The sequence below is a fragment of the Podarcis cretensis genome (assembly GCF_951804945.1).
Source record: "Podarcis cretensis genome assembly, chromosome: 12".
Classification (NCBI taxonomy): Eukaryota; Metazoa; Chordata; class Lepidosauria; order Squamata; family Lacertidae; genus Podarcis; species Podarcis cretensis.
Genome location: NC_137181.1, coordinates 12350905 through 12372233, shown reverse-complemented (window position 1 = coordinate 12372233; position 21329 = coordinate 12350905). Strand labels below are relative to the sequence as shown.

General features: G+C 43.6%; 1 protein-coding gene across 7 annotated transcripts in view; it reads right to left on the bottom strand.

Moving 5' to 3' along the window:
• Window positions 1–21329, bottom strand: part of DPP6 (dipeptidyl peptidase like 6) — a 506101-nt gene that overhangs the window by 147562 nt on the left and 337210 nt on the right. For all 7 annotated transcript variants that reach the window (XR_013831809.1, XM_079946663.1, XM_079946665.1 and 4 more), the window contains exons 2-3: window positions 15213–15327; window positions 9789–9887 (exon numbers count right to left, since the gene is read on the bottom strand). Coding sequence is in view for 6 of the 7 variants with exons in the window: in XM_079946663.1 (XP_079802789.1) it covers window positions 9789–9887; window positions 15213–15327 (214 nt within the window). In the remaining variant the exon portion in view is untranslated. The remainder of the gene's footprint in view (window positions 1–9788; window positions 9888–15212; window positions 15328–21329) is intronic.

Here is a 21329-nt window from a genome sequence, read left to right as displayed (position 1 = left end):
CAACATGAGAACAGGTCTTTTCGGCAGCTGTTCCCTGTTTGTGGAATGCTCTCCCAAGGGAGGTTTGCCTGGCTACTTTATTATATGCACCAGGAGAAAACTTTCCCCTTCAACCAGGCCTTTGGCTCATTAATATTCTATGGCCTTTTAAATATACTTGTGGGATAGCGGGTTATGTCTTGGTTTTGTTTTAAGAAGATGATTTTGGATTTGAGATCCCTCTTTATCACTACCCTAAGGCTAACATTCTCCTTTCCCTTCCTCCCCCACAACAAACACTCTGTGAGGTGAGTGGGGCTGAGAGACTTCAGAGAAGTGTGACTAGCCCAAGGTCACCCAGCAGCTGCATGTGGAGGAGCGGGGAAGCGAACCCAGTTCACCAGATTACGAGTCCACTGCTCTTAACCAGTACACCACACTGGCTATTTACTTTGTGCTTTTATCCTGTATTTTTATCTTTTGAACTGCCCTGAGATCTTCAGATGAAGGATGGTATATAAATTTAATAAATAATAATAATGTGACTTGCTGAGCGATTCACCCTCCCATTGGTTCAGGAATGCAGAGACAGATATAACATGTCTAGGACATTGCTTTTATTATGTATTGTCCTGTCCTGTCCTGTCCTGTTTGTTTTCAGGGTCTGACTCTGAAAGTAGCTGTGGGTTTTACACATGCTAGCATCGGCTAGCATGGTGACAGTGTTAGCGGATCTCTCTGTACATATGTATATTTACTTCTAAGACCAGAAGAACTGTAGATAGTAGTGTTTCGCTTTGTCTAGAGGCAATAAACACTTTGTTACTTGTGGGAGGGGAGTTTTTCCCTTAACTTCAATAAGACGTTGTTCTGCTGGGAGCAGGAAATCTCTGAAGACTCTGCTGGGGCTCCAGATACTCTACTGATACATCACACTGGTCGGTGTGGTGAGGTGCCATCTGATTTCCAAACATCACCAACACCCCATTCACTCTAATGGACCCGTCTCTACTAATTCATTTCTTTCTTTCTTATTTACTTGATGGTGCTATCACAGCTTAGGTGCCACTACAGGGAGAAGAAACAAGGACTCTTAACTTCTTGGTATCAAAAGATGAAAGGGAAAGCAAGTCCTTTGTATGAAGCTGATTGCTATAAAGCTTAGAGCTGCTCTCTTTAATCTCAGGAGGAGCATGGCACGGAAAAGAATCAATCTAAGGTTGTGTTCCATCACGCTGTGAAGAAACACATGTAGCATCCTGCAAGAGGACCTGCTGTTGCTGAAATAAACAAGGCTTCTAATGGACAGTGTATCTGTCATACAATTTTTAATGGAGGGACCATTTTAATCAGGATGCTCTTTGGATAATGAGGCATAAATTGCATAAAGAGACTTGTGGGGATGAGGTGAGGAGTGGGGAGTTAGTCTGAAGCTTCATTACTGTCTTATGTGACATGCAGGCACAGATTATTTATTTGTTTAATTTGTGAGTCACTTCCCACAAGGCATCTTAAAGCTATTTACAATGTGACATGTAAAACAGTTGCGTATATAAAAACCGATGAAGATCACATGTAAAAGGGATTAGAAACAACCACAACTATAGATATATAAATGGTTTAAAACAGGCATAGGCAACCTCAGCCCTCCAGGTGTTTTGAGACTGCAATTCCCATCATCCCTGACCACTGGTCCTGTTAGCTAGGGATGACGGGAGTTGTAGTCCCAAAACATCTGGAGGACCTAGTTTGCCTATGCCTGGTTTAAAACAACAACATCATGTACATAAAATCAGCTCAGATTTAGGACAGATACCAACTGGAAATAAATAATTTAGAAGACTTGTTGAAAGAGGAACATATTTCGCAGGTGACAAAATGACATTTTGAAATGCAACAGGAGGGAGTTCAAAAGGGCAGGTCCCACTGAACTAAAGGCCTGATTCCAACACTGTGCAGAATGATTTTGCTGCTGGGTGCCTTCTCCTGCAGAATGCAGTAACTGGTTAAGTATGTAGCAGGTGAGGCAATCTTTTAGTTGCAAGCTGCATAGGAGTTTGTACACCAACACCAGTACCTTGAAGCTAGCCCGGTAGGTTTAAGTACAACCCAAAGAACTTTCATATCATCCAACCTTAAGCCAAAACACAATGAATCTCCATGGTCTTAACTTGGAAAACCTCAGGCATGAACTGTTGTCAAACTCAACAGGCACTAAACAAAGAAGCCAGCCGAGGAGTTCTGTCCTATCAAATTTGGAACCTCATGACCCAGCTCACCAACTTCTGTGCATCCACCTGCTATCCTCTTTGTCAGGTCACAACTTTTTCTGCTAATGACTTTGCTACCAGTTAATGTCCCTCTGCTATAAAACCTCCCTTGTCAGTGACCACATGCACCTGGCCTTTCAAAACTGACCTTCACTTCACCACCCTTGCCCTTTGGCTGCACTCTGCTCACTCAAAAGTGATCTATGCTGCGGCTATTTTTAAGCATTAAACGTTTTCAACTAAAGTGTTTTGGAACACACAAGGAACATATGGCCCAATTCATAACTCACTGAGACTGTGAGATAGTTTCTGGAAAAGGGTGAGCACGTTGTCTCAATTAATGTATGGAAGCTACGATCCTATTGGGAATAATGCGATCTCCCTCATCTCTTCTCTCTGTCCAGCTGCTGACACTGGTCTGAGTATGGACAACATAATTAGTATGTTTCCATACTGAGGCAACATGGGAACTGGCCATTGGAAAGCCATAGTGGCAACGCATGACAATCGGCTAAATCTCAGACCCAATGCAAAGGTTGGATTAATGATGATACACAGCATCACCATTAACAATTGGCACAAGGTTTAGCAGGACTCTCAAAACAGGCCTGGTACAGAAATTCTGGATTATGAGACTAACTTTATAAAAGCTGCACAAACTTGGCCAGGGTACCTGTGAATTGCTGCAGTGATCTCCTTGTACCAGGGAGATTTGTAAATAGGTCCCCAGGATGACAGCAACGAGTGTTAAGTCTATAATAAAGACAAAATCCCCAGGAAGGACCCTCTTAAAGCATTTTTACATTGAGGATTTTTAGGAGAGCTTATTCCACTCATCCAGCACCCATAAGCCCCACCAGGTTGCACTGATCTCTGCCAGTCCACACTGGAAAAAAGGGCTAATAGTAAAGGTATAGCTAGGTTGAATTCCTGAGTTGCTTTCCCTGCTGCCAGCGAAAACAACTACTAAAAGCATGGGCTTGTTAGAAACGGGAGATTTTTGACCCACAAAGGATGTTATGTAAAGACAAGGCAAGTTCAAGTAACACAGCACACTTCTGGGTTCTAAATGTAGGGCACCAATTCATTTTTCAGCTTTGCATCCTTTGGTGGGGTTCAACTGAGTTAGTTAGGATCAGGAAGAAATTTTATTTGGGTCAACTTATCACTGAGTTCCCCTGCCCCCAAAACAAATTGCTAGATAGTTCAGACATGTTCCCCCTTCCCCCTGTGGAAGTCTTTATTTTCTCAAATCACCTGGAATTAATTGTGTGTAGCAGGTGCCTTGGTACATTTCACACTGTTGTTCACACACTGCTTATGACACAGTATGTAAAATGCATAATTTGGGTTAAAAAAAAAAGGTAAAAGACCCCTGACAGTTAAGTCCAGTTGTGGACAACTCTGGAGTTGTGGCGCTCATCTCGCTTTACACGCCGAGGGAGCAGGCGTTTGTCCGCAGACAGTTTTTCCGGGTCATGTGGCCAGCATGACTAAGCCGCTTCTGGCAAAACCAGAGCAGCGCATGGAAATGCCGTTTACCTTCCCGCCAGAGCAGTACCTATTTATCTACTTGCACTTTTGGCGTGCTTTCAAACTGCTAGGTTGGCAGGAGCTGGGACAGAGCAATGGGCGCTCACCCTGTCGTGGGGATTTGAACCACTGACCTTCTGATCGGCAAGCCCAAGAGGCTCAGTGGTTTAGACCACAGTGCCACCTGCGTCCTCATAATTTAGGTTAGGGGTTCCCAACTAGCTAAGTACTAGTTTTGCAAAAGCCAAGCCATGCACCCCTTACTTTTGAAAATGTTGACTATGGTAGTTTTTGTTATGTGAATGGTGCCACAGATCTCCTGGGTGGGGGAACCATAGATCTAAGTCAGTCTGTGGGAAAGTAATGTATGGATGGCTCTGCCATGCTTGATAGGGTAGAGAAAAAGAAGGGAAAAGTTGAACTTGACAATCCTTTTGGTACCCTCTGGATTTACAATTCTGTGAACCTGTCAACTGAGACTGAGTCCAATGTCTTCTGCATCAGTCCCATGGGGGGAAGAAAAATATGCTGCTTGTTGATAAAGATGTCACAGGCTGTATCCAAGAACTGCCCGAAACAGCAGTACATTGGTCTGCTGCGCTTTTGGGAGCTTTGCCCAGGTACAGCTTGAAGTGTTGCAAACACCAGCTTAACCAGAAACTACCTCCAAATCTCTGAATCCCTCCCACCCAAGACAAAGGCTAATGCAGTTCTGTCTCAACTTCTGTTAAAGGATGAATGGCACAACCAACTTGCTAAAGCTAAACTGGCCTGGGCCTGGTCAGTTCCCACTTGGGAAACTGTACGGGAGTCCCACAAGCAATGCATTGAGTCCCATGACAGAAGGAAGATCTACATTTGCTAAATAAATAAAGCATGTCAACAAGTATTCTTTGCTAACTAGAAGACACAGAGAACTGAATTCCAGCCTAAATATAAAGTCTGTATTTCATCATGGAGTGACATCCCCAATGAAAAACAAGCTGTCTATGTGCCACTTTAATTTGGGCTCCCCCCCCCTTTTTTTGAAATCCTGAAAGTATTTGTGCATTTTATAAAAGCTCTTAAGTATTATGCAGAGTAAGCCATAAATAATTCATGGCCTGCCCACGCCTCTGAGCATCATTTGAGAAGCCTCCATGGCTTTATCAGTAGAGTGTAATAAATTCACAATGCATGCTGTCAGTCTGAGGGCACTTACATGAAGAAATGGAAAATAAATAACCTCATTTATTGTGGAATAACTGATGGACTCCCTCACCCACCCACCACACCCACCGGTGAGCACACACTCCATATTTGTCAAATAAACCTGTCCCTGACCCCAGCGACCCACTAATTAAGAATCAAACCTGTTTTTAATTGTATAGCCTCACAGTGACATCATACGAAGAAAGAAGTTGCCTTATACTAGGTCAGACTAGGATAAAGTCTAGGGTAAAGTTGTCTACCATGACCTTCATTCAGTGTTCTATGTCAGATAGTTGTTGTACTAGTGAATGGGTGAGTTATAATGTTGCACAACAGAGGAATCCAATGCAACAATCCGTTGCACAACAGAGCTACCAGAAACCCACTAATGCATTCTCTTGAGCATGACTGTTCTACCGGTGCAAAATTTTTTGCCAGTGGAACGAGTATACTGCTAAGTAACTTCAACTTAGCGCTGCACTGGATACAATCCCATTTGACTGGCTTGTCACTCTAAGATCCCAGGCAAAGGTTCTATCCTAACAAGTGCTATTAGATACACTTCAAACTAGAGATGACAGGAATTGAACCTGGGCCTTTGTGCATGCAAAGATGTGCTCTAGTGCTGAGCTATAGCGCCTCCCATCCTGAGTTCAGGTTCTTGGTCACACAATATAATGTGTAATATCATGTTGGGAACTGATTAACAGCAAGAGAAGAAGAGGCTTCTGGTCCATTAAGCTCCGCATTAATCTGCAAAAGAGCCCCCAGAGTCTTCTTCATAATTTCATTAGTAAGCAATGCACTAAAAAGACAGAGAGAGCTTGTTTACTGCCTGGGATGTTATCTTTGGACATAGATGCCCCAGATTAAAATTATTGCTCATCCTCATCAAACCGCCATCTCACAGCTTAGCCTATGTCACAACAGCTCTTGTGAATGGACTATCCCAAAGGCTCTTGGGATCGGGCAGAAAAGCAATCTGCATAAATAAAAGAAGCAGTTACTTGCAGCTCATTACTGAACTGCTGTAGTCAGTTTGCTTGTTTGTTACTGTAAGTCTTCTAGGGGTTGATCATGTGGAAGAGAGTAAGGCACATCCTTAAAGCCTAGTGATATGACTAGACATAGAATAATCTTGCCAGGGGGTGGCTGGGTGGGGAGCACAGAGAACACTAAAACTGTAATAGTTTGCTTTCCCTTTTTATTTCTAGGGGCACTGGAGGGGAGGGAGGGCAAATGAAACATCTGTATAAATCATTTTCTTTGTTGCATTTTATCCCAGTCTTCCTCCAAGGCTGGATCTAGACGTGTCAAAGAAGCGATTCAGTTAAACGCGTTGTAAACACATTCAGGGAAATCCGGTAGGGAAATCCAGGCCTCCACAGTGCCATCTGGTGTCACAGTGTTATATCGCATACACAATGCATATAAAACACTTTTTCTTTACCAATCTAGCTGAGCTCCAAGTCACTCATCTTTTGCCATTTGTACCTTGCCTGTGCATTGAGATAATAACCACCAGAAGCCCCAGCACTTCTTGGTCTTCTGATGCTAGGTGGATGGTGACCCATGAAGGGGTCTTTGCAGGCTTTAATGCTCTGGTTTTGTAAAGTTTCAAACATCTTCTCAGGGAATTTTTTGATATAACCTCTGCCAAGGACCATTTCAAATCCTTTGAAACGATGCCATTTCAAATTGTTTCCTTGCATTTGCAAATAAAATGGTTTTAATTCATGCACAAATGCACATATTTTTTTCTGCACAGTCTCCAACATTGTTTTCTGCTACGTTAGGCTACCACATAACTGTTTCTCTGGAGAGCCTGCAAGATGAATCCAAGAGACTGGAAAACACTGTTAGCAAGGAGCTGAAGCCTGCTGGAGACAGAGCAGTGTACCAGCTTATGTCTGGTGCACCATATTGTATTCCCACCTCATCTGCTGTCTTGCTGATGACCTTAAAGATTCATCACTCTGTTTTTGTTGTTTACCCAGCTGTAAAATGAGTGCAATAATAAAACTTGCCAGTCCCACAGGAGTGATGCAATAACTAATTAAGGCTGCAAAATTGTTCCAGTGACCTCTGATGAAAAGGATGGCATTTTAATATTTTTCTGCAAGAGGCCCATCCCTGTAATACAGCCCTCATAAATTGGAAAGAATGCTGTGCTATGCCGCAGAGACCCTCTGAGCTTTTGTGCCAAAAGTAACTGAAGTCAGAATTTGACACGTCATAATATAAAGCAGCAACAGTGAAAGGCCAAGCCATTCAGTTCAAAAACCTGCTTGACATTTATATAATGGCTTTCCCAGTGACAGTTCGCTATAGATCTTTTTCAATGCTTGACCAACCTTTGGTCTTTTCAACCTGAACGAAAACTCAGTCAATGAATCCCATTCTGCTAAACCCGCCATACACCACTCCATTCTCTTCAGCCAAACACAAGAGCCATAGCTATGTGTAACTTTCCCCACCATTTCTTAATAAAAGGAACCCACATTAGGATGCAGTGAAATGCAGAAAAAAGGACAGGTAAGATTTGAGGACCTATTCCTGTAGGCTGTATTGCTTTCTCTTTAAATTGTCTCCCCTCACCCCAGTGGCTTTTCTCTTTGCAGAGAGAGAGAGAAAAGGTTCAGGTGCCTGTCTCATTTCCATCACCACTGCTTTGTGGCTCAGATTTCCCCACTGAAAGACCAACTGAGTGGTTTATAGCTGCTCTTCCTGGAGTGCCAACAAAGCACATGTGGACAGAGCTTCTGCCTCACAAGTAGGACTCGGGAATGGGAGGCCTGATGATGCCAATCTGGGTATCTGCCAGGAGGCACAACTGCCCCTGTTCACAGGGGTAATGGGAGGGTCTGGAATTGTGGGTGGGGGGTCAGCCATGTTACGTCAGGTCCCCTGAATCTGCAGCCTCCCAAGCAAAGTGTCTTCCCAATCTAACAGTCTCAGGTTGGTTCTCCATGTCTGCTAATTCGCCTCAAACCGTATATTCCACCGAAACTTTAGAAAAGCAAGAATTGCTCTCTCTGAGCGTTAACTAGCTGTTAATTAACTATTGTTGTTTCCTGCTAAGAAGTCACAGAAATGGAGGCTTTGCTGAGTGATATCAACTCAGACTCCAAGTGCCTGTTTGAATATACAGAAATGCATGAGTACGAGAGAACCAGTGCGTGAAAAGCGGGAGTATTTTTTCAACTTATGGAAGAAATGCATTAAAATAAAAATAGAAAAAACAAAAACAAACTATTGTTGTTTCCTGCTAGCTAACATGTGAGTGAGGTGACAAAGGTTGCAAATCTCCATTTTGAAAGGAGAAGCTTTTGTGTCTTTTGTCTCAAGACTGCCTGGAGTGAAGATGTAAATGAAGCTCCCAAGGAAAACAGCTCCAGGTGAAATAGATGCCGTGTCTGTGTGTGTGTGTGTGTGTGTGTGTGTGTGTGTGAGAGAGAGAGAGAGAGAGAGAGAGAGAGAGAGAGAGACCTTTGCTTATAGGTCTATTTGGATTATTTCACATTTTGCAAGATGCTGAGCCTGTGCTAGACAGCACAAGACATTATATGGATATTTTCAATGTAAAGTTGATATTGTGTAGATAGTTGTGCAAGTAAAACTTTGAGTAATATTTTTATGGGTTTGGTAAACTTCGTCTAAAAGGAGTCAGTTTTTATTCTTCAAAAACTGTGCAATATTAATATCTGCAATAATAAATAGTGAGAGGGGGCATAGCTCAGTGACAGACCATGTGCATTGCATGCAGAAGGTCCCAGGTCCTGTTCCTGCCATCTCCGGTTGAAAAGTCCTAGGAACGGCGTCTTCTTCAGATCTTGGAGAGCAGTTGCCAGTTCCTAGAGGAACTAAATCCGCAACTCAGCTCAAAGCAGCCTCATATGTTCAGTATTAAAATATTATCTGCCTGTGCAGTCAGGTTCTATCTACCTGTCTAGGGCACAGTGTGGGTGGCTCTGTGGTCTAAACCACTGAGCCTCTTGGGCTTGCCGATCGGAAGGTCGGCGGTTTGAATCTGATCAACAGTGGTGAGCCAACGTTACTCTGTCTCAGCTTCTGCCAACCTAGCAGTTCGAAAGCACACCAATGCAAGTAGATAAATAGGTACCACTGCAGCGGAAAGGTAAATGGTGTTTCTGTGCACTCTGGCTTCTGTCATGGTCCTCTGTGGACCAGTAGCGGTTTAGTCATGCTGGCCACATGACCCAGAAAGCTGTCTGTGAACAAACGCTGGGTCCCTTGGCCTGAAGCGAGATAAGCGCCACAAACCCACAGGCACTTTTGACTGGACTTAACCCATCCAGGGTCCTTTACCTGCTCTCGTCCTGTGGCAGCAGCAGGGGCCAGATTCTGAAGTGCCTCTGCCTCAGGGCAAAGGATCAGGAGGGAGCGGGTCTTTCCCCCCCCCAAACCGGGAAGAAGAGCAAATATTGCAACATTGCACACATCACAATATCAGTGACTGCCTCCTTCCCCTGCGTCTCAAGGTCCCTTACCTTTTTTTAAAAAAACCTTCTTTCATCTTGCTATCATCTTCCCACGTGTTTCCGGTAAGTTTTCTTTTCTTTTTTTAATTAAAATCCTGCGAGAATTACAAATAGCTCCCGTTTCCTATGGCATGACAATAATATATCCCCCCACTCCCTGCTCTGATCTGCCAGCTATTCAGATGAGTCACTTTGTGAAACTTTGCTCAGATAGCAGGGAAGTGAAACAAAAGGGGCAGCGGGAAAGGTATTTGAAACAGAAATGGTGCAAGAGGTAACAGAAGTTATTTTCATATATGGTTATAACACTCACCACTTATCCATTTAGCCTCTGGGTCATGAATTTTGAAATCTTCGCTGAACAGATCTTCCACTGTAATCTTCTTCTTTTGAGACTGGCTATTATCTTCGACTGTAAAGCATCCAGAAAGGGGAGAAGAAGAAAAATGCCCATCGATTACTGCTAATTTGCAATTTTATCTGCACATTCAGCAAATGAGACCAGTTATCTCTTTTCATTTTGAACTGACCGATATTTGGGAATATGTGCATGAGAAGCGTGGTAGACTTCTATGCCAGAGTAAAAGTTGGTCCTGTGGATTGTGGTCCAGTTCAAGCTGGAAACGGCCTCAGTGTGCATGGAAGCGAAAGCTCCTCTTGCACTGATCCAGCACAGTAGACTGCATGTGAAGCAATAGTGGAAACAGTGCGAGTATCGTGCCCCATGTCTCTCCTGTCCCCAGATGCAGCTGCCCACGTATTTAATATGGGGTGGAAAAAGAATTTATAAAGTAGAATCATGGCGCTGGAAAAGACCCTGAGGAACATCTCATCCACCTTCCTACAATGCAGGAATATGCAGCTGTCCCTTACAAGGTTCTAACCTGCAACCTTGGTGTTATCAGCATCACGCTCCAACCAACTGGGCTAGCCAGCAGGTTTTAAACCATAAATCACAGTAGCAATAATTCATTCTTGGAAACCATCTTGCAAAGTTATCCTGAACTAGCTGTCTTCAGCTTGGTGTCTTCCAGATGTTTTATGCAACCAGTATCATCTGCCCCAGCCAGAGAGGCTGGTGGGAGTTGTGATCCAAAACACCAAGAAGGCACCAGGTTGGGGAAGGATATCCTACACCAAATAGATTTTAGACAAGTGAACACCAGGGTAGCTTCTGGTATGGGATACTCCATCTTAGGAGAGAGGGTTGCATTAAACTGTGGCTCAGGGGCTTTTAAGTAGCTCAAGAAGCCACACTGAACAAATGAAGTGTTGAAGAGCCAGAGGTTTCTTTGAGGTGGTTGCCATATGGTGAAGAGGCCCCCATTCATTTCAAACATCAGCCGTGCAGCTGATTGTACTTATGAACAGGGATGCAATGAGTTATAAATATTAATAATCAGTTTTATTTTGGGCAAATGCTTCAAGGGGTAGTTCAGGTTTTATCTCATAATGTGATAGCATTACAATTTTCCTCCCCCAGATGCATGTTTTCTGATTAAATATACATTAGCTACAGCCATGGCAATTATCCTTTTTTATGTTAACACCATGCAACTATATATTTTGAATTCCTGCATTTTTATTGCACAGGGACTCATTTTTGAAAGCAAAAAATGGCACCACGCATGATTTCTACCAAATGATTTCTAATGAATGTTCACATTCATTAAGGACAGGTCAACAGACGAGAGAGAGAAAAATCAATTAACACTTTGACTGTCAAACCACAAATTACGTGCCCAGAATTCTGAAGTGTACAGATGCTGTCACAGCAAAATGGTACAGAGGATGACCTCAGCACAGTTTACACTCCCTGATTAATCCCTGAAGCTTCTAGTTTTTTTGCCACTACTTAATAATTCGTCCAGCATAAACTCTGATGATTTCCCTCTTGTGGTTACATAGCATATTTACGCAATAGGCCACTGATGTCACTGTAGATTTCTAATGAACAACAACAAAAAGCATCACTCCCCATCCCAAGTCCATTTCCTGGGACTGCAGTTGAAAGCAGTGTCCAGGTGGAAATTGGCTAAATGTCTGGGAAAATCTGGGTGTATGGCAACTGATGTCGGTAGTGTCGTTTTTGCCAATGTTCCTCAAAAATACCTCAAAAATGTCAAATTTCTTTGCTTAACAACTTTTGGCAAAACTAAAAAAACCCAACAACAACAACTCAACAACTTTTCTGTCTAGATTTTCACTTTTTGAAATATGGCAACTCTAGGATAATACTTCAGTGGCCTAATAACATGGATTCAGCATCCCTTCCTGGCTGAGTGCCAATTCTGATGACTGGCCTTCATGGGGATCCTGTGAAATAATACACAGATAGTCTACCTAAGACTACAACTGACATAATTCCTGAGCACTGGCCCTGCTCATTTGTGGTTGGGGCTGACATCTGGGCAACCATAGGTTCCCTGCACCAATTTAAATGTTTTCTCCAGCTGCACAGGACCCTCTAGCAGATAACCAGTTCCTGCACAGGACCCCTGGCTCCTGTATCATTTCCACATCAGAGAGATCTACTTTTGGCCCATATATGCTAAGCGAGACCCATTTCTAATTTTGTAATTGCATATACTGGTTCTCTCTCCTGCTGCTCACATCCTTTCAATTTTTCCTCTTTTTAAAAATAAAAAAGTGCTAATTGCACCACCTCTGCTACCCAACTTAAACTGGGCATTAGCCAAGCTGTGGATTTCAGTGCACTATCTACACACAAGGGATGGATTTAGGGCTGTGTAAGCAGTGTGCATGTGCAGGAGGCTGAGCTGAGGAGGGCACCTTCTCAAAGCCTGGTAAGCAAGAAGCTGGGTTTGGGGAAGGAGATGCGAGGCACCCTAGAGTTCTCTTGCCTCTTTCCCAAGCCTAGTTAGTTCTTTGGGAAGGAGTTGGGAGGGCTCTAGGACCCTGGCAGAGCCTTGCATCTCTTCCCTGGTTTTGGCAGCATGAGGCATCAGATTTTGGCCTCCCAGAGGGCATCTATTATTATTATTATTATTATTATTATTATTATTATTATTATTATTAGAATTTATATACTGCCCTATACCCAGGAGTCTGAGGGAGGTTCACAGAATAAAAGCCAAGAAAACCCAAGAAAAACCCCACAAAATATTACCCAAATCTGCCACTGTACAGACCCTAATACTGACATTTTCTTGTCTAGGAGCTTCATTAAAATTAAAACTAAGCTGAAATTTCTCCAAAGACATTTTTCTCTATGAAAATTTATGAGAATTGTTTTCCTCCCTCAACAAATAAGACTGCAACTTTACAGAATTTTCTCCAGATATTTACCACATTTTTAAAAAAGCAGGGACCATTTTCACCCCACGATGTTCTAGGACAATGCTATGTCTAGAGCACGGCCAAAGATGGAAAATGGTGATCATGGTGCCAACAGTTTTTTAATGTATCTTTTCAATATATTTTAATGTTTTTATATTACGTTATCTTTTGCAAACTGTATTTAATGAATGGGGGGCAGGGAGAGGCCTAAGTTGGGGTAGAGCAGCTATGCTCTTTCCATTGCAAGTCACGCAAGCACAACATTGAGAAAAACGTTGGAGAATTACTCAAACCCTATTTAGCAAAATGGTTCCCCCATCCACGAGTTCTCTGTACTAAAACAGAGTGTAAAATTTTGAGAGGACATTTGCACACAGCTCTAAATTGGAACCAATGGGACAGATTCCAATCCAATGCATTTAGAATCAGGGTGTTTATATCCAAGCACATCAGAGAAGCCTTGCAGCACTAAACATCTTTCCCATTGTTTAGTGCTAACTTGTTATGCAGGCTAAACACATCCCTGTTTAGAGATGCCATAAACAGACTCCATTGAGCCAATTAATGGAGGAGAAAATGGCTTTTTACTTCACTGGTCCCAAGGTACTTCAGCCACTTAAGATCTAGTAGTGAAGCATGCATTATTTTGGTAACAGGCACACAAACTACCACTTGCAATATGATAATGGTTTAGTCCTAAGACTTAGTGTGCCAGTGCAGAAATGCTTGGGAGAGTGGGATAGAATCACAGAATTGCAGAGATGGAAGGGACCCCGGTGAACAGTGTGATGCCATAACTTCATGAGATTGAAATAAAAGAGCAGCATATCTAAGATTGTGCCTGTGAGGCAAGGAGACCTCAGTTCAAATCTCTCAGCTCATTTGCTACAGCTGACAGTGCCAGAGAACAATGTTGAGGGTTACAACCCAACTTCAGGAAAGTGGAACCTGTAGCCCTGCAGATGTTAATGGGCCACAGTTCTCATGTCTGGGGCTAACATCTGGAGAGCCACAGGTTCTCTGCCTGGAATGTTTTTCTAGTTAGGGCAGACATTACTTTTGCATGGGACAATTCTGAAGATATGTCATCAGAATAGATAGTTCTTCATTCTATTTCCCCTTCCTTTTCCCCCACTCCTTGATTGTTAGAACAAGGAATATTCTCTTACCCCTCTCCCATGAAATCTCTATGTTATTTTTCTGCCTTGTTCTGCTTTTGATCTTAGGTTTAAAATGGCGTTTTTCTAGCATTAAAGAAAATTATTTGTTGGCAAATGGTTATCTCCACAGCCTTTCTCTTACGTACAGCAGAAAACTGTGGTCTTATGGGAACACCCAGCCTAACCTTCTTGCCTTTTTCACTTAACTTTCCAGGGAATAACATCTTTCCTAAGGAATTACTTGAGCTGAATGAGTTACCGTATTTTTCGCTCTATAACACGCACCCGACCATAACACGCATGTAGTTTTTAGAGGAGGAAAATCCGTAGGCATGCCACCCGTAGGCATTCCCTCCATAACACGCACAGACATTTCCCCTTACTTTTTAGGAGGAAAAAAGTGAGTGTTATGGTGCAAAAAATACGGTAATTTATCAATGTAGCTGAAGTCTGATAAGGGCGTCACTCTTTCTTTTCCTGACAAGGCACCTATGCCTCCAACCTAGGGGTGAGGGACAACTGTCAACCTGAGGGCCACATTCTATTCTTGGCAACCTTATGCCAGTGGTTGGCAGGGTCAACATCAAAAGTTGGCAGAGAAGGAATGTGCATTTTACCTTCGTACAGTATGCTTGTTTGTACACACCCACACCCACCCACCCCTCTTCAGCATCCATTCAGGCAAGACAGAGGCATTGTCAGAGTTGAAGGACACATTCCAACCAGGCAAAAATACTGAAGGAGGGCTCATGAGAGATGTGGTCTTGGGAAAGGGTAAGGGTGTGCGTAATGCCCCAACAAGCAGACAGAGAGGTGCAGAAGGTGGCATTTGATCCCTGGGTTTGAGGTTCCTCAACTAACATCTGCTTGAGAGACAGCAACTCAAAGAGAAAACTCTGCCATGTAGCTGTTGGGTAGCTGCCTTTCTTCTGGGCAGTGCATGATACGTTGTCTTAGAGAAATAATTGAGCAAGAAAGCCCCTAAACACAGCAGCTCTTTCTTACCATCTAGAGGGCCCTCCTGCCCCAGTAAGGCCATTAAATCCTAGTCTTAAATTACCTAACTGCATCACTGTTCCATGTTCTGTATCATTAAAAAACACAGCGAAGCACACCCCTGCTTTCAAGATTAAAAGAGCGGGGGAGAGATTTTCTCCATCTGATTGATCTATCCGTCAAGTTCAGTTTAATCAGGCCCCTGCCTTTTTAAAATGCATTTCCAAAGACACTGAAATTACAACAACAGCAGCAACTAAAACTAAAGGTTATATAAATACCTGGTGTCAGCAAGATAACTGAAGTGACAATCAAGGAGCAGATAACCAGAATAACAAGTAACGCAATTGCAATTCCTTTCCAGTTCCTTTGTGGAGGGTTGCTCCCCACCAGCTCCTGCAAACAGCAAAAGAAAAAAGGAACGGTTAAGCAGAGGCCATGAGCAACAAACGCATCCAAACACGATGTAAGGTGAATCTAGTCAATTAGCAATTAGGCTCAGTAGCCATAGGGGCAGCTGTAAGCTTGATTGTTGCAGATGCAAAGATATATTTGCATAAGTAACTAGGAGAGCAAGGCAGCATGGGACAAACCGAATTGCAATAATAAGAGATTTGGTGATTTTAACCATTGGTGGTTCAAATCTGCTGTACAAGGACCAGCAAGCAGGGGCTTTGGACCACCTGTCTGCCATTGACTGAGCTGCTCTGATGTCACAATGAGACTTTAGTTTTATGGATAATAGTTTAGATCCACTTACATAGTACCTTATCCCTCCACCTTGGAGAACCCTTTATTGCAGGGGTGAGGATCCTGTGGCCCTCCAGAGGTTGTTGAACTACAGTTCCCATCAACCCTAGTCAGTATGGCAAGTGGTCAGTGATAGGAGATGAAGTTCAACAACACTGAAAGCAGCCTTCCTCAACCTCGGCCCTCCAGATGTTTTGAGACTACAATTCCCATCATCCCTGACCACTGGTCCTGCTAGCTAGAGATCATGGGAGTTGTAGGCCAAAAACATCTGGAGGGCCGAGGCTGAGGAAGCCTGATTTAGAGGACCAAAAGCACCACATCCTTCTTGCTTAGCTCCATTCCAGCATGTTGGATAGCCAGCATAATAGAGGCCCCCATCACTTATACTATCCCCTACTCTGTTGCTTTGGTTTGGGTGGCAGGCAGCAGAGGAAGATTTTGAAAAAAGCAAGTAATTTTCTGAAAAAGGAAAATAAGAGGAAGAATGAGTTGGGAAATTTCATACTCTTTTTTTTTTTTTAAAAAGAAACCCTCAAAGCAACAAAATTAAATTAAATTAAATATTAAATGATCAGCAACATGCATTTATATATGCAAATTCTATGCACTGTGGTAAAGGCATTTTGAAAATTGTAATAGATTCACCCTTCCCCTACCCTTGAGAGGCAAAGAACAACCACTATCTTAATCTCGCAGCAAAGGGCATGGAGATTTAGTGATTTCCCTAATGCGTGCCAATATTAGCCAAAGAGTCAGGAAAACAATGTGAGTTTTGTTATCTCTGTTCACAGCCAACCCTTCCTTTCACATTAAAAAACAACAACCCAATAGAGGTCAAAAAGGAGAGGGGGAATCGGAGAGGCAGCTGGTGCCAATGTGAGTAGGCTGCCAAAGCCTAAATCAACTTCTCAAATAATCAAAAAACCCTTTAGACCCAAATGCATGCATGCTGTTGTTTTTGGTTCTTTAAAACTAGCAGAAAATCTAAAAGAGAAGGGCAGAAACTATTAGATGTAGCGACTCCTCCCAGCCAGGGACAAAGGCAATGTCGCAGCCCCGTGATCAAGAGAGGGCAATGCTTAATCAGCTGTGAGTTGGCTCACCTGCATTGATGGTTGCCTATTACTGAGACATCAAAGAGGGTGGTTAGGGTGACTTTCAGGACAAACTGAAGAAAAATAGGCAATCCAAGTGAGATCCGAACAACCCTTTTGACTGCTACTGCTACACAATGAGACAGCAACACCAGATCTAACACAGCTTCATTAATGTGTGACCCTGAAATTCTGGATCCCCTCCAAACAGATGCCAAAGTTTCGTGCCATTTTGTGCCATGAACCCCGTGTTTTGTGCTGCCCCCCAAGTTATTGATGCAGCAAACCGGGGTCACAAGTTAATGTCCCAAAGTCCAATCTTGTTTGATAAGACTCCAGACTGTTGCCAAAGTTTTGTGTTAGTTTTGTGCCACAAACCTCACGTTTTGTGTCACCCCGCAAACTGAGTAGTTGACAAACAGGGAGCCATAGGTGTAGCCCCAAACCCAACATTGCTCAGTTGACTCCAAACTGGTGCCAGGGTTTTGTGCTAGTTTTATCCCTATTTGGTTTTTATTGAATCAAAGTCGATCCAACACATTTTAGTGCCATAATAATAATAATAATAATAATAATAATAATATCCAGAGGGCAATGGCACTGTCTCCCCAGTGGTAATAAAAATACAACAATCAACTAAATAATTGCAATTTTCTACATTTAGGGGGGAAACTTTCAACATGTGGAATGGTAGGCCTCATTTTATGTGAGGTAATTGGCAAAGATAAACATAAGGCCATGAAATAAATACAAAAAAGTTGTGGACTCAGGAGCGCTTCATTTTATGTACTCTGAGGAACAAGGAACAAGAAACACACCTGGGCCCAAGTAGGTAACCAGCATTTGCGAACCTGACTTTGGGAACTAGAGGACTAATAGTCTCCATTTTACACAGCCACATTCCTTATAAGGAGAGAACTGTGCACGGTGCATCATTTGTAGTCATGTGCAAGGTTTCCAAAATGAACAGTGGTGAGTGGGGCCCATTGGGACTGATATGGCAGAAGGCAAGGAGCCCAACAGCAGGGGGCACTAGAGGCAAGTTCTTATAGTTTTGTCCCCCTCCTCCTCCACTCTGCTGAGCTCTACAAGGACAACACTGAGACCGATGAGGGGGAAGCTGTCAGGCAGGGCCATCACCCCCTTGGCCTGGTTCTAAGTACTGTACGGAAGAAGGCCGTTGTGGGCTGGCTGAAGGGAAACTCAGCTTGGTGGGTCAGTGCCCTATTCACCCCTAATGAACCACCCTCCACTGAAATTGAAAGGGGGAAGAAGTGGGCGGATCAGGACCATCAAATGAAGGCAGTGGAGTCCAACCCTTTTCTACCCACTGGAAGGAAGAGAGAAGCTCCAGTTAGCACGAATGGGAGTTTGCCTGCCCTGGGCTATGAGTATCTGAAGGGTATTTATATATATATAGAAAATCTAAATGTCATTTGTGTAGGAAAGGGTTAAAACCCACCACCCGTAACACGATGTGGACCTTATCCCACCCTTACATTATATTTATCATTTTCAAAACAGGCACTCAACTACAAGTGATAGCATTTAGCTTCACAGGTAGTTTCTTCCTGATATTCCACTTGAGTTAGGAAATTTATCTGGATATTTCAGAGTAGCCTAGATCATCACAGTAGCAGCAGTAGAAACAGAAATAGTGATGCTATACTAAGCACCTAATGCTATAATTCAGTGCTTAAAAACAACCAGCCTTGATAGATGCTCAGACATCATTACTATTATTATTTTAAAGGGGGCGGGACCTCACAGGGTGAATGAAGTAATATTAAATGTACATCTAGTTTACATACAAATCTAGAAATCCATGCTGTTATTCTTAAATAAGTCTTGCAGAAGCCAGATCGATGCTCAGTAATATATTTGTTGGGGGGGGGGAAGTCTTGGGGAAAAATTATAATAAAGCTCTACTAAGAAATATTTGGCTGAGCTGCTTTAAACTGCACAGCTCAGATTATTTTTCCATCTGCCCTATGTGAATGCTGAAAACCCCCCTTTTATATTCTATGGGCCATTTGCCATGGGTGGAGATGGTAACAGCACATTATAAAACCAACAGTGCATATATTTGGAGCTGGAGCCTAATCATTTCAGCTTCCTGTAGGAACATCCTAGAAGGTAGGGAAGAATGCTTAAAATAATTTCCATGACTCAATAATTCTTTCAAAGATTTATGGCTTCCATCTCAATTTCATGATTACCACTGGTTAATTCATTATATCATGCTCTCATCCACTCTCCAACTTCTTGAGAACTGATGTGCCCCTCCCTCATTAGGGATTCTTTGATCTAGGTTAAATAAGTCCAGCAATAATTCAATTCTGGCCTCCTTTTAAACATCTAGGGAGCATTGATGATTCATTGATATACATTGATGGTTCCATCATGAAGTACATAGGAGGGAACTGTTTCTTTGGAAAGCCTGACCACCTCGGTTTACATAGAATCACAGAATTGTAAAAAGTTCCCATCATAAACATCTCTAAGAATTTCTAGCATTGCCTACTTCCCAATCTGTAAAATGTCCATGTTTGTGGAAATCCATGGAAGATAAGGGTATCCATGGTTACGCATCGTGATGGCTACATTGCCTCCAGGCTCAGTTGCAGGGAATCATGAACAGGAGACAGGCACTGCAATGTGTCTCTGAATACCAATCACTGAGGAACATGAATAGCAAGAGAGCCGTTGTACCCATGTGCTGCTTGCAAGCTTCACAGAGGCATCTGGCTGGGCACTGTGAGAACAGAATGCTGGATCTGATAGCCCTTTGTTCTGACCCAGCAGAGCTCTTAATGTAAGGTTACCAGATTTTTTTCGAAGAATCCGGGGACAATTTTTTTAAAAAAGAGAGAGAAAAAGGTTATTTAAAAAGTTGTTTTTTTAAAAAAAAATATAGAAGTAATATCTTCTCTTCAGTGGTCTCCTCTGTCACACGGCCTTTCTCTGGGCTCTCTTGGAGTGCTAGCCGGCGTGGAGTAGGCTCAGGTCGGACCTGGGCTCAGCCATGTTTCCTTGCCATCCTGGTGCTCTTCTACCTCTCCTCCTCAGCGGTGCGGCAAGGTCGGGGCTCCCCTCTTTTTTCTCCTTCCTCTTTCTTTCTCTTCCTTCTCCTTCTCCTCTCCTCCTTCTCCCTGTGTCGGCTCTGGGGTTTTCCTGGCCCAGGAGCGCTGCTGGGCAGTTGGCCGGGTGGCCAGGTGCTCTCGCTCCTGACTCGATTTGGGTCGCAGGGGGAGGGTGTCGGTGGTTCCCCCAGTTGACGTGCCAGGCGTCTCCGGTTCCCCCTTGGCAGTGGCGGCGGCAGCAGCAGCAGTCTCGCCAGCCTGGTAGCGCAGTTGGCTATGGCTGGTTTCAGGAGCTGCTCGCTGCTGTGGCACCCACCATTTTGCTTCGCCTGAAGTCCCCATATGATGTGTCATGTGCCGTTGAACCAGTGACACAGCATTCATTCCCTACTAATAAATCTACAATACTTACAATATAAATCCAGGGACATTAAATGAAATCCGGGGACATTCCAGGGATGGATTTTGTCCGGGGACAGATTTGTAAATCCGGGGACTGTCCCAGAGAAGCGGGGACATCTGGTAACCATATCTTAATGGCTCTTTACACTCATGCAGCATTTGGATCTCACAGCTGGGGCTGCTCAGGTCAGACCTGAAGGAGCTTAGCATGCTCTCCATGCACCTCAGGACTGCAACGCAAACCACGAACTGCATACACAGTGAGCGCAAGGTTGGTATAGTATGGTGGAATTATTTATAGACTGCTTTTTAGCCCAAAGTGACAAATGACACTGCTCCCCTTGTAAATCTCTCCTTGACAGATGCATAGTACTGCTGCTTTGAATATCGCCTCAGGTCCACACACCCATTTTCAAGGCCTGCTGCCTCAAGAGCATCTTCCAAGTGGGCGTCACCCAAAAAGAAATAATCAGAAGTCTGGTCCATCTCCCCCAAGTTCCTCCCACTGGCCCTAAGGTAGGCCTTTGGTCTGATCTGGAAGGATGCTTTGAAGTAGCAGTCAGTGGGACGGGGTGAGGCTTGGCTGCTTACAGTGGTATCTCGGGTTACAGACGCTTCAGGTTACAGACTCTGCTAACCCAGAAATAGTACCTCAGGTTAAGAACTTTGCTTCAGGATGAGAACAGAAATTGCGCGGCGGCAGCGGGAGGCCCCATTAGCTAAAGTGGTACCTCAGGTTAAGAACAGTTTCAGGTTAAGAACGGACCTCCAGAACGAATTAAGTTCTTAACCCGAGGTACCACTGTACTTGGTTTCCCAGTGCTGGAGTCACTGCTGGTTACTGAGAGGGAGAGTGGTAGGGAAGGAGAGAGGCAGAGTGTGGGGCAGTTTAAGTACAGTGGTGCAGCCACGCCAACGTTCCCGGTGTTGCCCCCACACCCCACCGACCTCCCCTCCACCTCCACCCTCTTCCTCTTGGTAACCAGCAGATATTCTGGTATTGGGAAGACACATCAGCCCAAAACAACCTCACTGCTGACTACTCCTGTTCCTATGTAACATTTAG